This window comes from Euprymna scolopes, chromosome 12 (assembly GCF_053919585.1).
Source record: "Euprymna scolopes isolate OS-2025 chromosome 12, ASM5391958v1, whole genome shotgun sequence".
NCBI classification, from domain to species: Eukaryota; Metazoa; Mollusca; class Cephalopoda; order Sepiida; family Sepiolidae; genus Euprymna; species Euprymna scolopes.
The window spans coordinates 70,395,419-70,412,242 of NC_136493.1; the positions used below are offsets into that span (position 1 = coordinate 70,395,419).

General features: G+C 30.9%; 1 protein-coding gene across 5 annotated transcripts in view; it reads right to left on the bottom strand.

Annotated features, from left to right (window-relative positions):
* Positions 1-16,824, bottom strand: part of LOC145291326 (arginase, hepatic-like) — a 646,066-nt gene that overhangs the window by 496,200 nt on the left and 133,042 nt on the right. For all 5 annotated transcript variants that reach the window (XM_080137078.1, XM_080137079.1, XM_080137075.1 and 2 more), the window contains one exon: positions 14,690-14,810. In XM_080137078.1, coding sequence (XP_079993204.1) covers positions 14,690-14,810 — 121 coding nt within the window. The remainder of the gene's footprint in view (positions 1-14,689; positions 14,811-16,824) is intronic.

Here is a 16,824-nt window from a genome sequence, read left to right on the forward strand (position 1 = left end):
CCCAATGACTTATGTAGATCACGAAAGTTTAGCAATACATAGTCTGGTCATTCTAGGATGGTTGACTACTTGGGATTACCCAATGACTTATGTAGATCACGAAAGTTTAGCAATACATAGTCTGGTCATTCTAGGATGGTTGACTACTTGGGATTACCCAATGACTCATGCAGACCACGAAAGTTAAGCAATACATAGTGGTGACTACTTGGGATTCTAAATGACTTATATACATCACAAAAGTTAAGCAATACATAGTCTGGTCATTCTAGGATGGGTGACTATATGGGATTACGAAATGACTTATGTAGATCATGAAAGTTAAGCAATATGGTGTCTGGTCATTCTCGGATGAGTGACTACTTGGGATTACCAAATTACTTATGCAGGTCACGAAAGTTAAGCAATATGTAGTCTGGTCATTCTAGGATGGGTGACTACTTGGGATTACCAAATGATTTATGCAGATCACGAAAGTTAAGCAATACATAGTCTGATCATTCTAGGATGGGTGACTTACTTAGGATTACCAAATGACTTATGCAGATCACGACAGTTAAGCAATACATAGTCTGATCATTCTAGGATGGTTGACTACTCGGGATTACCAAATTATTATGAGGATCACGAAAGTTAAGCAATACATAGTCTGGTCATTCTAGGATGGGTTACTACTTGGGATTACCAAATGACTTATGCAGATCACGAAAGTTAAGCAATACGTAGTCTGATCATTCTAGGATGGGTGACTATATGGGATTACGAAATGACTTATGTAGATCATGAAAGTTAAGCAATATGGTGTCTGGTCATTCTCGGATGAGTGACTACTTGGGATTACCAAATGACTTATGCAGGTCACGAAAGTTAAGCAATACATAGTCTGGTCATTCTAGGATAGGTTACTACTTGGGATTACCAAATGACTTATGCAGATCACGAAAGTTAAGCAGTACATAGTGGTGACTACTTGGGATTCTAAATGACTTATATACATCACAAAAGTTAAGCAATACATACTCTGGTCATTTTAGGATGGGTGACTATATGGGATTACCAAATGACTTATGTAGATCATGAAAGTTAAGCAATATTGTGTCTGCTCATTCTTGGATGAGTGACTACTGGGATTACCAAATGACTTATGCAGATCATGAAAGTTAAGCAATATGTAGTCTGGTCATTTTAGGATGTGTGACTACTGGGAGTACCAAATTACTTATGCAGGTCACGAAAGTTAAGCAATACATAGTTTGGTCATTCTAGGAAGGGTGAATACTAGGGATTACTAAATGACATGCAGATCACGAAAGTTAAGCAATACATAGTCTGGTCATTCTGAGATGGGTTACTACTTGAGATTACAAAATGACTTTTGCAGATCATGAACGTTAAGCAATACATAGTCTGGTGATTCTAGAATGGGTGACTACTTGGGATTACCAAATGACTTATGCAGATCCCGAATGTTAAGCAATACATTGTCCGGTCATTCTAGGATGGGTGACTACTTGGGATTACCAAATGACTCATGCAGATCCCAAAAGTTAAGCAATACATAGTTTGGTCATTCTAGGATGGGTAACTACTTGAGATTACCAAATGATTTATGCAATTCACAAAAGTTAAGCAATATATAGTCTGCCCATTCAAGGGTGGGTGACTACTTGGGATTACCAAATGACTCATGCAGATCCCAAAAGTTAAGCAATACATAGTTTGGTCATTCTAGGATGGGTAACTACTTGAGATTACCAAATGATTTATGCAATTCACGAAAGTTAAGCAATACATAGTCTGCCCATTCAAGGGTGTGTGACTACTTGGGAATCACAAGAGTTAAGCAATACATTGTCTGGTGATTCTAGGATGGGTGACTACTTGGGATTACCAAATGACTTATGCAGATCACGAAAGTTAAGCAATACATAGTCTGGTCATTTTAGGATGGGTGACTTACTTGGGATTACCAAATGACTTATGCAGATCATGAAAGTTAAACAATACATAGTCTGGTCATTCTAGCATGGGTGACTACATGGGATTACCAAATGACTTATGCAGATTATGAACGTTAAGCAATACATAGCCTGGTCATTCTAGGATGGGTGACTACATGGGATTACCAAATGACTTATGCAGATCACGAAAGTTAAGCAATACGTAATATCATTACATAAATATAGAATCATTGTTATAATATGCGTGTGACCTCCCTTATATGTAACTTATTTGTCGACTACCATTAGATTATGCAAGAGACCTCCCTGGGATGTAGCTTCATTGTTGAATACCATTAGAATAATATACAATCATTGTTATAACAGGTAAGTGACCTCCGCTAGCAGAATATCAAGCATTGTCGGTGATTGGATAAGAAAGGTGGATATACGTACTAGCAAAATACCTGACATTGCTTTGGATTGGATGAGATAGGTGGGTTGTTTCCTAGGAGAATACGGGGGGGGGGGGGTCGGATGAGATAGGTGGATATTTGTGATAACAGAATACCTTATATAGGAAGATGGGGCGATTATGTCGTAAAATCATGAAAAATTATTGTCAAAATAAGTAACATATCCAAGAATTATGAAAAATGATAAACTGTGAGTTATTTGATTGGTGTGTTTGTAATGAAAAAAAAACCCCAGTCAGACAATGTCTCAAAGTTATCATTTTAGTAAGAGGAAGGCGATTATGTGGGTTAAATCATGAAAAAATGATTGTCGAAATTAGCAGCATACCCAAGAAATATGAAAAGTGATTAAATGTAAGCTATATGTGTTTATAATGAAATAAACAGCCCATATATAGTCTGAAAGTGATTATTTTAGTAAGAGGTGGTTAATTATGTGGGTTACATGATAAAAAAAATGATCGTAAAATTAGTAACATATCCAAGAATTATGAAAAGTGAGTAAATTTGAGTTATTTGTTTGGTGTGTTCTTAATGAAATAGAAAGCCATGATGATGTATTAAAGTTATTATTTTAGTAAGACCTTGTCTATAGTTAGTGTTAAATCAAGAAAAATGATTATAGAAATTAGTAAAATATCCAAGAATTGTGAAAAATGATGACATGTGAGTAATTTTATTTGTGTGTTAGTAATGAAATAGACAGCCCAGACAATGCCTCAAATGTATTATTTTAGTAAGAGGTGGGCGATAATGTTGGGTAACTCATGAAACATGATTTATAACGAAATGAACAGCCCAGATATAGTCTTAAAGTTTATATTTTAGTAAGAGTCGGTCGAATATGTGGGTAATATCATTAAAAATGATTGTTGAAATTAGTAACATCCAAGAAAAGTGAAAAAGGATGAAATGTGTGGTTTGTGATTGGTGTGTTTGTAATGTCTCAAATGTCTCAAATGTATTACTTTAGTAAGAGGAAGGAGATTATGTGGGTTAACTCCTGTAACATAATTGTCGAAATTAGTAACATATTCAAGAATTATGAAAAATGATTAAATGTGAGTTATTTGATTGGTGTGTTTGTAATGTAATTACCACCCCAGATAATAACTCAAAGTTATGATTTTAGCAAGAAGAAGGAGATTGTGTCGGTTAAATCACTATAAATGATTGTCGAAATTAGTAACATATCCAAGAATTATGAAAAATTATGAAATGTTAGTTATTTGATTTGTGTGTTTGTAATGAAATAGACACCCCAGACATTGTAGATTGTTGGTGTTTTAGTAAGAGAGGGGCGATTATGTGTGTTAAATCATGAAAAATGATTTTCTGAAATTAGTAACGTATCCAAGAATTATGAAAAATGATAAAATAAGAGTTATTTGATCGGTGTGTTTATAATGAAATAACCAGCAAGACAATGTCTCAAAGTTATTGTTTAGCAAGAGGAGAGGGGATTATGTGGGTTAAATAATGAAAAACGATTGTCAAAATTAGTAACATATCTAAGAATTATGAAAAATAATAAAATGTGAGTTATTTGATTGGTGTATTCGTAATGAATTAGACAGACCAGACAATGTACGGAAGTTATTATTTTAGTAAGAGGTCGCAATTATTTTCATTACTTCATTAAAAATAATCGTCGAAATTAGTAACATATCCAAGAATTATGAAAAATGATATAATGTGAGTTACTTCTTTGGTGGGTTTTTAATGAAATAATCAGTCATACCATGTCTAAAAGTTATTATTTTAGCGGTAGAAGGGGGCGATAATGTGGATTTACTCATAAAAAGTGATAGTCAAAATTAGTAACATACCATAGCCTATGTATCAAAGTTTTTATTTTAGTAAGAGTGGTGGCGATAATGTAAGTTAAATTATGTGACATGGTTGTTGAAATTAGTAACATATCCAAAAATTATAAAAAATGATGAAATGTGAGTTATTTGGATGATGTGTTTGTAATGAAAAACTAGCCAAGACAATGTCTCAAAGTTATTATTTTAGACAGGTGAGCGCTAATGTGGGTTAAATTGTCGAAATTTGTAACAATTCAAAAATTATGGGATTTAACGAGATACGTCCACATATATACTTACAGATTCCCCGGAGTCACCCTGGATTCAATGAGATACATGCAAATGTATGCAAGCAGAATACACGGTCGCCGTGGATGTTATGAGATAGATGCAAATATATACTAGCAGAATACTTGGCGTTGCCTTGGATTGAATTATATTGATTGAAATATATACTAACAGAATACCTTGTGTCACCCAGGATTTAATGAGATTGATTGAGATATATACTAGCAAAACACCCAGCGTTGCCTGGGATTGAATGAAATAGGTGAGAATATATATAAGTAAAAGACCTGGCATCGCTTGGAATTTGATGAGATAAATGTGTTGTATATTACCCGTCCTTTCATATACATGCTATAAATGACGTACCCTAGGTAAGATACAATTATTTCATATGTGTAATACCCGTCTTATGTAGGTAAAATATTCTTTTGCTCGAAATAACAAATGATACATAAACATACAAAATTCCTATCTCATGAGAATAACAAATATATTACAAAACCAAATTCAATTTTCTCATTCTTTATACTATCTCGAGCAACGCCGGGTATCCCCGCTAGTTAGATATATATACTGAATTACATAAAATTTAAATTGAATTTAAATAATAAATAACATGTAATTCTCATTAGATATACATAATAAAAAATGATTTAATCAGATCTGAATAAGAAATAATTTTAATTAGATTTAAATATAGATTTAAATATGAAATAATTTTAGATATACATAATAAAAAATAATTTAATTAGATTTGAATAAAAAATAATTTTATTAGATTTAAATAAGAAATAATTTTAATTAGATTTAAATAATGAATATAAGTTTGATTAGATTTTTATAACAAAAAAACATATAACTTTATTAACTTTGAATAAAAACAATTTTAAATTTATTTAAATGATAAATACATAATTTTAATTAGATTGAATTAATAAATTACATAATTTTATAAGAATATGAATAATTATAATTTAAAAATTTATCACTGGCATGAATCATTACAACTTAAAAATTTATCACTGATATGAATCACTAACTAAAAATTTATCACTGGTATGAATTATTATAACTTAAAAATTTATCACGTGTATGAATCATTATACCTAAAAGATATTTTCTTGGAAAAAGATTTGTTACAACAGAAAGATGTTCAATAAAATGGTTAACCAGAAAATTATTTTACCAAAAATATTGATTAAAGAAAGATTTGATTTGACAAGAGAAATAAACTGAATTGCATGTAAAAAAAATGCAAAATTATTCAATGATTTTGTCAAATTTTGTAAATAAATTTTGTAAAACACTAGTGTTTAGTTAAATAATTTTGATTTGTTTTCATTTTAAAAAGAAAAAAAACATCAATTGAAAAAATTTTAAATCCTAAGAAAAATCCCAAATCAGTAAATTATCAATAAATTTTGTCATTTTAAAAAACGATTATTAATATTAATTTTCATTTGCAAAAGAAAAAAAATTACATTGAAAAAAATCCAAAATCAGCTAATTATCAATAAATTTTGTCATTATAAAAAACGATTATTATATTAATTAAAAAAAAAATGAAAAAATCCAAAATTAGATAACTTTTTTGTCATTATAAAAAACGATTACATTAATTTTAATTTGCAAAAGAAAAAAAAAACGACATTGAAAATATCCAAAATCAGTGAATTATCAATAAATTTTGGCATTATAAAAACGATTATTGTTTTATTCTTATAAGGAAAAATATGGTTTATTTATTAAAAATCAATTATGTCAGATGTAAAGTATCTTCCTTTTTAAAATTTAATATTAATCAATATTTTTCGGTAAAATAATTTTCCGATTAACGATTTTGTTGAACATTTAACTGTTATGGCAAAAATCTTTTTCCAAGAAAATATAATTTTTATTATATTTAAATAATGAATGTCATTTAATTTTAATTAACTTTAAATAACAAATACTATAATTTTTATTATATTTAAATAACATAATTTTAATTATATTTAAAAAATAAATAATTTTAATTATACTTAAATAATAAATAACATAATTGTAATTATTTAAATAATAAAATGTAGTTAGTACTTGTACAGTTTAATCAAGATATTAAAAAATGAAAATATCAAGTAGTGTTTTTTTTACAGCAAAAAAAAAAAAAGAATTTGTTATGATACCGATCAAAAGATAGCAATGTTTCGATTTTTAAGAAAAAAATCTATTATTTAAGATGTGAGAAGGGTGTCGGCACTTTAGACTAAGTTATCTTCTCATGGCGTGTTCTCTGAGGCCACAATCCTAGTAGATGGAGGGACAGCTGATGGTCTGCTTGTGTTGTATGTCTGGTATTCTACATAACCACTTGCTCAACATCCCTTACCTAAACTGAAACTCTTAAAAATAAAAATGACAGTACATTTCAAAATTATGCTAAAATCAGGCCAAAACTCAAACAAAATCAACCTGTCTTCTCCCTTGAGGTTTGCATTTACGAACATCCGTGAGCTTAGAACTAATTTAAATAATGTTGAAGCATTTCTCCTAACAAACACCCTGATATCTTAGCACTAAGTGACACTAAGCTACACTCCTCCATCCCCTCTAACTACTTAAACCTGCCTGGATATCTCCCACCCTGCCGTAAGGACTCTGACAGACATATGCATGGGCTTGGAGTCTACATTCGAAACACCCTCCCCTTGACTAGAGAAACTAAACTAGAATCGGACGATCAAGCCTTTATGTGCTTTAAACTTAACATGCAACATAACATTAGCTACTTTTATTTTCTCTACTGCTCTCCCTTGACCCAGGACTGTACCCTAATAAACAAAGTCTCTGACAGCATAGATGCAGCACTTTCCCTTGACACTAGTGCACAAGTGCATGTATTTGGTGACTTCAATGTCCACCACAGCAACTGGCTTGGATTTTCTACTCACACAGACGCAGATGGTATGACTACATATAACTTCTCTATATCTCATTCCCTATCACAGATAATTACGTTTCCAACCCATTTCCCAGACCAGCAAGAACAACACGCATCACTTCCAGATCTGTTTCTGACCACAGTTCCCGATGACTGCGTAACGGATGCCCACAGCCCTCTTAAGAATGCCGATCATGCAGTGGTAATGGTTGAAATTGCCCTAAACTCTAGAGCCAAAACTGAAGAGCCACTGCTCAAAACAACGAGATATTATAAAAAGGCTGACTGGGAAGCCATCAGGGATCTCATCAGGGATGCCCCATGGTAAAATATCTTTTCACTTCCTGCTGAACACTGCGCAAATGAGGCCACTGAATGGTTCAAAACGGCAATTGAAGCACATGTTCCCACGCACAAATTTTATAACAAGCCCCACTCTCCCCAATGGTTTACTTCTACTTGTGCAGCTGCCATAACGCAAAGGCAGCATGCGTACCGTAAATTTAAGTCCAGATCAAACAGACAGAAGTATATAGAAGCCAGAAATAACTGTAAGAAAAAAATAGCGACAGCTAAGAGAGAATTTACTGAAACCATCAAAAAATGCATCGAAGCACAGAAATTAGGAACCAGTGACTTCTGGAAAATCTACAACAGTGTAGTAAATAATGGGCAATCAACAATTCCCTCACTATCCAACAATCATGGGGTTGTTTGCTCTGCAACTGAGAAGGCTAACATGCTTGCCAGAAGGTTTGCCTCCAACTCCACACTGGATCCTTCTAACCACCACCTCCCTGACTTTCCTTTGCGGATAGATGCCACACTAGATGATCTGAAAATCACCCCTTCTCAGGTGCATGCTATAAGAAATCTTGACACTGCAAAAACATGTGGACCTGATCTCCTTCCAACTGTGCTATTAAAAAAGTGCGCCGCCGAAGTAGCTCCAGTTCTCTCCAAACTTTACAACAAATGCCTTAATGCTTTCTTGCCTGCTGGAAAACTGCTTCTGAAAGTACCAGTTTTCAAGAATTCTGGTGAAAGAACTGACCCAGTAAATTAGCCTCCTCCCACTTTTCGCCTCCCACTCCCATTAGCCTCCTCCCACTTTTCACCAAAATATTTGAGACCATAATTAACCAAGCTCTAGTTCATCACCTTACAGATGCTAAACTTCTGACTGACCAACAATATGGATTTAGGCAAGCCCGTTCCACAGCAGATGTCCTAACTGTAATCTCAGAACGTATATACCATTCATTGGACAAAGCGGGGGAGGGTAGAGCGGTAGCTCTAGATATATCTAAGGCTTTTGACAGGGTATGGCATGAGGGTCTTAAGAAAATCAGATCATATGGTATCACTGGAAGAATACATAACATAATTAAATCCTTCTTAGACAAGAGAAAACTCCAGGTTGTCCTCGACGATCATATATCCAAACAATATGATATAAATGTAGGAGTGCCTCAGGGGTCTATCCTTGGACCTCTGTTATTCTTAATATTCATAAATGACCTCCCTGACAAAATTGTCTGAGATGGGTATATATGCTGACGACACCATGCTCTATAAGAGACACAACAGGAAAACAAATGAACACATATCTAAAGAAATGGCAGAAACACTAGAGGATGACCTCCAATCCGTAGTGGAATGGGGACAAAAATGGATGGTCACATTCAATGCTGCCAAGACTAAACTTGTTTCCTTCAATAATTACAAGAAACCTTCTTTACCACCAATAGCAATGGCCAATGACTCTTTATCTGAAAGTACATCTTTTAAACTCCTTGGCTTAATGTTCACAGGAAACATGAGTTGGAACAATTACATTGAGAGTATTGTCAGGACCGCTGCGAAGAAGGTGGGTTCTCTCTACCGTGCTAGAAAGCTACTAACGCCCGAAAGTATCCTATACCTCTATAAGGCCACCATTCGCCCATGTATGGAGTATTGTTGACATATTTGGGCTGGTGCATCTGCTACTAGTCTCTCACTCCTAGACAAGGTTCAAAAGAGAGTCGCCAATCTGATAGGTCCTGAACTGTCATCTAAACTTCAGCCTCTGTCCCATCAACGAAATGTTGCATCCCTCTGCCTGTTCTACAAGTACTTTAACGGTGAATGCTCTGACGAACTGCAAGCACTTGTGCCCCCTCGACATAAATACCCCCGACAAACCCGACAACAGCTAAATCCCACCTCTTCACAGTAGAGATCCTAGATATTAAGAGAGCCTTCTACTCCAGTAGTTTCTTCCCCCAGAACAGCTAGACTTTAGAATTCCCTTCCGGGTCCCTGTTTCCCCAACTGTACTGACATGCAGAAGTTCAACTGTAAAGTGAACCGACATCTTGCTGCCCAACTCCCTACACAGTACCCCTGATGCTTATGTCCCTGATAGTAGCCCTCTACAACAAAGTGGCAATGTGCCTTGTTTGAGGTGAAAAAAAACAAAAAATGTCAGCGCACTGTCATACAAACATGTTTTTCTGCTGTAAAAAAACAAAAAAACTACTCAATCAAATTAAGTGAAATTTTTTTTCAGAAAACTTCATTCCAAAACAATATAACTTGTTTCGATATTTTCATTTTTTAATATCTTGATTAAACTGTACAAGCACCATTTAGTTTAATTAGATTTAAATAATACCATAATTTTTATTATATTTAAATATTGAGTATCAGAAGTTTAATTAGATTATTTAAATCTAATTAAACTATTAACATAATTTTATTTAGATTGAAATAATCTATATATATAAAAATGTAACTCTTGGTTCGTTCGCAATTAATAGTCTAAAAAACCACTGGACAGATGGCTTCCACGTTTTGGTATAATATGTTTACTATATCCATGTGTGTTTTTATATATTTCTTTTTAATTATAACATTATACTTAATTTTTCTATGATAAATAGGTGGTTTTCTTTGTACCGATAGGCCATTTTTTTTATTTAGGGACAATTATTTATTACCGCTTCCTGTCACGTGACCAGTGTTTCCAATTTAGCGATTTTCCTGCTAGATCTGGAGATTTCATTTGCAATCTAGCGGGGAATTCTAGAAAATCTGGATATATTTCGCACCCACACACCCGCAATTTTAGATTAAAAAATAAAGAAAAGCTCTTGAAAATACTTTAAAACATAAAATAAACTCATTCATGTAAGTAAAAAAAAGTAGCATTTGCCTTTGGTAACAATTATTTATTGATTATTTGTTTTGTTTTTCACCTTTTTTCGGGTAACCACTCTTAAATCTCGCTATAAAATCGGTTTTTCCAAGTACATTTTAGGTGGGGGGCATTCCAACCTCCGAAGTTTAGTTTAAAATACGATCTAAGCAACCCTGCTTTATTTAGAAGTATTTAGTCGAAAATTGTAAAAAGCAAGAAACAACAGCAAAAAAAAACAAAAAAAAACTTATACCAATACAGTAGAATTTAATTATCTACCAACTTAAATACTTTTAATATGCTAAAACAAAGTTTTTTTGTTTTTTTATTTTTCTAATTTCAAAATATGTTGCACCATTATTGTGATGTTTAATTTGCAGTATATTTCAAGTTAACTTTTATTATAAAAGTTTGAGTTTATGATTTGTTTCCTGCAAAAAAAAAAATACCCTCTCTGGAAAAAAAACAGGCAAAACTAGCTGATAAAATATGTAAGCGTTCTGGGGAGCTAACCGCTTCAATATAATTCCAGAAACATATAGTGAGAAAACACGGAACATTTTATATATTGAATATACTATATTTATAATTTTTTATCGTAGGAAGTTAAAATATGGAGTTGGGGGGGGGGGGAAATTAGCGATTTTTGAAAATTTCAGACGATAAAAGTTAAAAATCTAGCGATTTTCTGGACATTTCTTTCTCCTGATCTCGCGGGTTTTTTTTAAATCTCAGTTGCCAACATTGCATCACTAAAAAAACACTACAGGCTTAATGTAAACAAAATATGTTTATAATATCGGTAAATTTTCAATGGGTTTAATCACATGATTATTGATAATGTAACCACGTGATTGAAATTTAATTTAAATTAACCACACGTGGTCGCTTTCCTATCAAATATTCATCGAAAAATGGTAGGTACACACAAAATGAATGCCGACGCTCAAACTGTATAAACATTTTGACTCCTCCCTTTACTTAAAAATTCACCAAAAATCAGGTAATTACCGAATTTTAATGAAAATTGCAATATTTTTCAAATAATGATTGCAGAATATAATGAACTAATTATTTTTACTTAACTCTTAGTGAAAATGTTTTATTTTGTTTAAACAAAAAATACCTTTACTAAAGTTATGGTTTTCAGTAGTAAATAAAAAGCGCAAGAATGTATTTTTGCTTTTTTTATATAAATAAAGCATCATAATTTGTAACAATAAAAAATAATTTTTACAGGAACATTCCGAAAAAAGCCCCTAAAGTCCATATTAATGAATTCGATATAACTCGAAGAAAAATGAATTTCTCACATACTATTCAGGAAAATTTTATTAGATTCCTATTTCAGTCACCTAAATTATTTAGGGTGAAATGAGTTTAGGAATTTATAGCCAAACCTAAATATTTTTTTTTTTTTTTGCTTAAAAAAAATAGCATTAATACAGTAAGTTATGTAAAATTTGCATAGAATGCTCTGCTTTACGGTTGTTGTAAAAATGGAACGGAAATTTGAATTTCGTTCCCTTTTAAATTTGGTACATTTTTACATTACGTCCAACTTATCGTTCACATTCGACACGTCAATTTTTATAGCTTTTCGGGTATGCTGGCAAGGTTAGGGATGTCTATTCCGAAAGCCGTTCTAACATGGGTAGATTGGTAGGTGTGTCAGAAATTTTGTGAAAAATAGTAAATAATTCCACCCCGTCTTTCCAAGCTTATAACTCCTCGAAAAATGTAATTCAAGCCCTAATTTTTTTTTTTTCAATCAAAGGAGCAACGACCAAGGTTTCATTAAAAAAAAAACAAAAAAGGTTTTAAACTTCTAACTTTACAAGTAAATTTCTAAAAACACTACTTTTTTTTGTTTTAAATTTGAATATATTATTTATTGACCTTTTCTCTTCAATTTGTGATATATAACACTTTGGTGCGTAAATTAATTATTTACTTTTTAATAGACATTTCAAAATGGGAGGCATGAATTATTCTACCCCCTGTCTTTCCAAGCTTATAACTACTCGAAAAATGTAATTCAAGCTCTAATTTATTTTTTTCAATTAGAGGAGCAAGGACCAAGGTTTCATTAAAAAAAATCAAAAGAAAAAACAAACAATGTGGTTTAAAAAAAAAAAACTTCGAACTTTACAGGTAAATTTCTAAAAAACACTACTTTTTTTGTTTTAAATTTGAATATATTATTTATTGACCTTTTCTCTTCAATTTGTGATATATAAAACTTTGGTGTGTAAATTAATTATTTACTTTTTAATAGACACTTGAAAATGGGGGGGGGTGAATTTAAAAAAAAACGTTTGTCTAAAATATTATATTCGGTTTATTGGAAAGAGCATAAAATTTCACATTGATCCTGAAAATATCGTAAAAATAGAAGCAACAGAAAAATTTTGATAGATTTTTAAAGTTTAAAAATTGAAAAATATTGAGTTTGTAAAATTCATTACTGTTTTTTAAAAAATAAAAAAATATTTCTATTACTTTTAAAACAACTTTAATAGTTTATTTTGGAAGTATAATCCATAAAGAAAATAAACAACCCACTTTTAAAAGAGAAATTACGAGTTTTTTATATTTTATTCGCAGTTTCGTGATAGGGGTGTCAAAAATTCCTACAAAAATTCTGATACATCTACTAGATTGGAGTGTTTATTCGTTGTAAACGTACCCGACAACCTATGAATGTCGACATTTCCAATGTGAATGGTAAGCTGGACTTACGTAAAAAATAACAAAAAGATATACCAAACTGACTTTTTTGTTTAAAAATGGAATATTTCCATTTCGTTATTAACTTCTTTTTTTTTTTTTTTCCAAATATTTTGTGTTTTATATACATGAAGTACAATTGTAGAATGTTACTATTTTGATTAGATTCGTTTGGGGGGGGAGGCACAATTAAAAAATTAAGAAAGATTAAAACGGAGCGAAATTTAAGTTTCCGTTCCATTTTTACAACAACCGTAAAACAGTGCATACTCAGCAAGTTTTATCGTAATTTATAAGCATGATGTTGAAACACTAAATCAACATTTTATTTATTTTTCTGCATAATTAATGATGGAAGTATTTTTCTGTTTATTTTCTGAACATCTGTTAAAAAAGAAAATAATTTGTACATTCTCTTGAAAAAAACAATCAAACTTTTCTTTACATTCACATAACTATTTCCAGTGTTCATGTAAAGCATTCATCTGTTCTTTTTATAATAAAAATTCTGTTTTCAAAGAGAAACCTTTACTGCCAAATTTCTTTTAAAAAAAAAGTGCATTTTTCCTGAAAAAAAAAATTTCACCTAACAATTTATGGTAAAAAATTAATTTTTTTGGGGGGGAAAAAAATAACAACTTTTATTGATTAAAAAAATTGCAAAAAATAATAAAAGTAAATAAACGAACAAAATGCAATTTTTCTTGAGGAATGTGTTCCATTCTAACAAACTGAGCCACAGCAACGCGTGGCCGGGTACCGCTAGTAAATAACATAATTTTAATCAGTTTAAATAATAAATTATATGACAATTTAAATAATTACATAAAATTTTAATTAGATTTATATAATAAATTACATAAAATTTTAATTACATTTAAATGGTAAACAACATAATTTTAAATTTAAATAATAAAGATATAATTTTAATTTAATTTGAATAAGACATACTTAATAATTGACATTACATTATTATTAGATTTGAATAATAAATACCATCACATTTTATTTAGATTTAAATAAAAAAACAATTAATTTTAATTAGATTTAAATAATAAAATATGTAATATTTTAATCAAATTTACATCATAACATAATTTTAATTAGATTTAAATAATAAATAACAATTTTAATTAGATTTTTATTTATATATATACATTTTTAAATTAAATTTCAACAAAAATTAACAGAAGATTTCAATTATAACATAAAATTTTAATTAAATTTCTATAATAACACAGATTATGAAAATTAGAGCAAACTTAGTGAAAGAGACTTATAACTCCATAAAATTAAACAGTAAAAGCCTAAAGTCATTTGTATTTTTACAGAACACCTACTTTGAGATGGTCTTCAACATCAGCAAGAGATTGATCTGTCCAGTCCAAGGTACCAGCCAAATGATAAGCATTCTTTACAACATACACAAGATGGTTGACGGATATCACTAAAGCAGTGCACCTTGAAGTAAAAACAAACAAAAAAAAAAAAACAGGAGAAATAAAAGCAATTTAACAGAAAACAAACAAATTTCTTCTAATCTTAAAAACTATCAAAACACCTGACTACCACACAGGTGATTGGGTTTCAAATCTAAACCTGAAATACTCACTAATTGTCTGTGAATGATTATATATGTATACGTGTTTCCATAAATTGTTTTTTTGTTTATTTATACACACATTTTTTGCTTGTGTAGCATATTTTTGCTTATGCAGACATATTTAATTTCACAGGCTGTGATTGTCCACCTGTTGTGCTGGTTCAAAGTTGCCACTTGGTTCAGGCACCGGTCACAGTGTCAGTTGTGCGGTCTCACTCCTTTCAAATAAAAATTACAACTCTGGTTTAAAACAATTAACAAAGTTTTTATTTTTTGAGGGTTACAATGATATTCATTTTCTTTTACTACTTAACAATAGACTTGTAAATGAGAATTCTTAGTTCAACCAAATCAAAACACAAGTTCAATTGAACACAGACCATCTGTTCTTGAGAAATATTGGAAACACGGTGTGGTGCTCAGAAAACCAACTGAACCCCTGTAGCCATCTGCTGAAATTCATAGAGATATTCAATAGATTAGCGAAAACTAACAGAAAGCGCTTGAGTGATATGAAATAGCTGGTGAAGAAATTGTGATTCAGCATTTCCAGTTATTTGTGACTTTAAATTGAAGAACACAGATGAGGTAAAGTAAACATTTATTCCTAAACCAAAAGTGTGGAGGTTAAATGAAAAACACACAAAACATACATTTAGAGAGCAAGTGATGAAACAGTTGATTACCAAATCTTCTTCAGTGTGAAAAAAATTCAAGGACAAACTGTTGGAAGTAACAAACCAAATTTGTAAGTAAATGAAAAATGGTAGTAGAATGAGAAAGTTGAGAAGTGTATGAAAACAAATCGGAAACAATGCAATGAGTGAAAAGAATGTTGAGCAAATAAGGATATTTATTTAGTAGCAAAGAGGGCAGCAAGAAAAGCAATCTGCAAAAATAAGATGGAGGTTGAGCCAGCTTGGGTTCCAGATATACTTCCATATGTAACTTACAGATAGCAAAGACAAATACAGGTATTATTGAAGTGTATTGAAATGACATCTATAATTTTAAATAAGCGTTGATCGATAGGATCAAATTTTAATTGTCTTGAATTATAATGTTCATTTTCTCTGTTCTAAGAGAGAAAACTTGAACCATACTTTCATTTGTGTTGGTGGTAAAATTCTTCTAATTAAATGTAATGTACAAAATCGTCTCTGTCAGCTTTCAATCTCTCTTGGACCTACTGTCTGCGCTCTTATATGATACTTGTTTATGTCAACTCTTCCAATCTATTTTTCCATCACCCACTATTTTTGCCTAGTTGTTGCCAAGATTTCAAAATCAAATCTTTTAAAAGCATTTTTGTTAACCTGTATTCCTTCTTTATTCATTGTTCACCTTATTGATTTCATGGATAAGAAAATGTTCTGATTTTCAATATCTCTCCAAAAATAATGCCTTTTTAAATTTTATTAGTATTTTTCCATATATGGCTTGTCTGAGTCTTTGTCATATTACATAACTGTCCTCAGTCTTTGTCATATTACATAACTATTATCATCATCTGTTCAATAATTCTAAACTATTATCATCATCTTGTTAAATATTTTTAAAATACCATAATAGTCATAATGTATAATTTTAAATAATTTATAAATATTACAATCATCTATATTTTTTAAATAATTTTATAATAGTCATCATATGTAATCTATATAAATAAAAATGTATTTGTTCGTTTGTTACTAACTGCTAATTTAAGAAACTACTTCACAGATTGTTTTAAAATTTTTCTATAGTATTTTAATTAAAGACAAGCATCTTTATATATACTTAATATTAAAAAATATTAAAATATTAAAAATATTATTTTGCTAAGTTGATTTTTCCTGAAAATAGCCGAGCAATAATGAATGCAACAGAAGT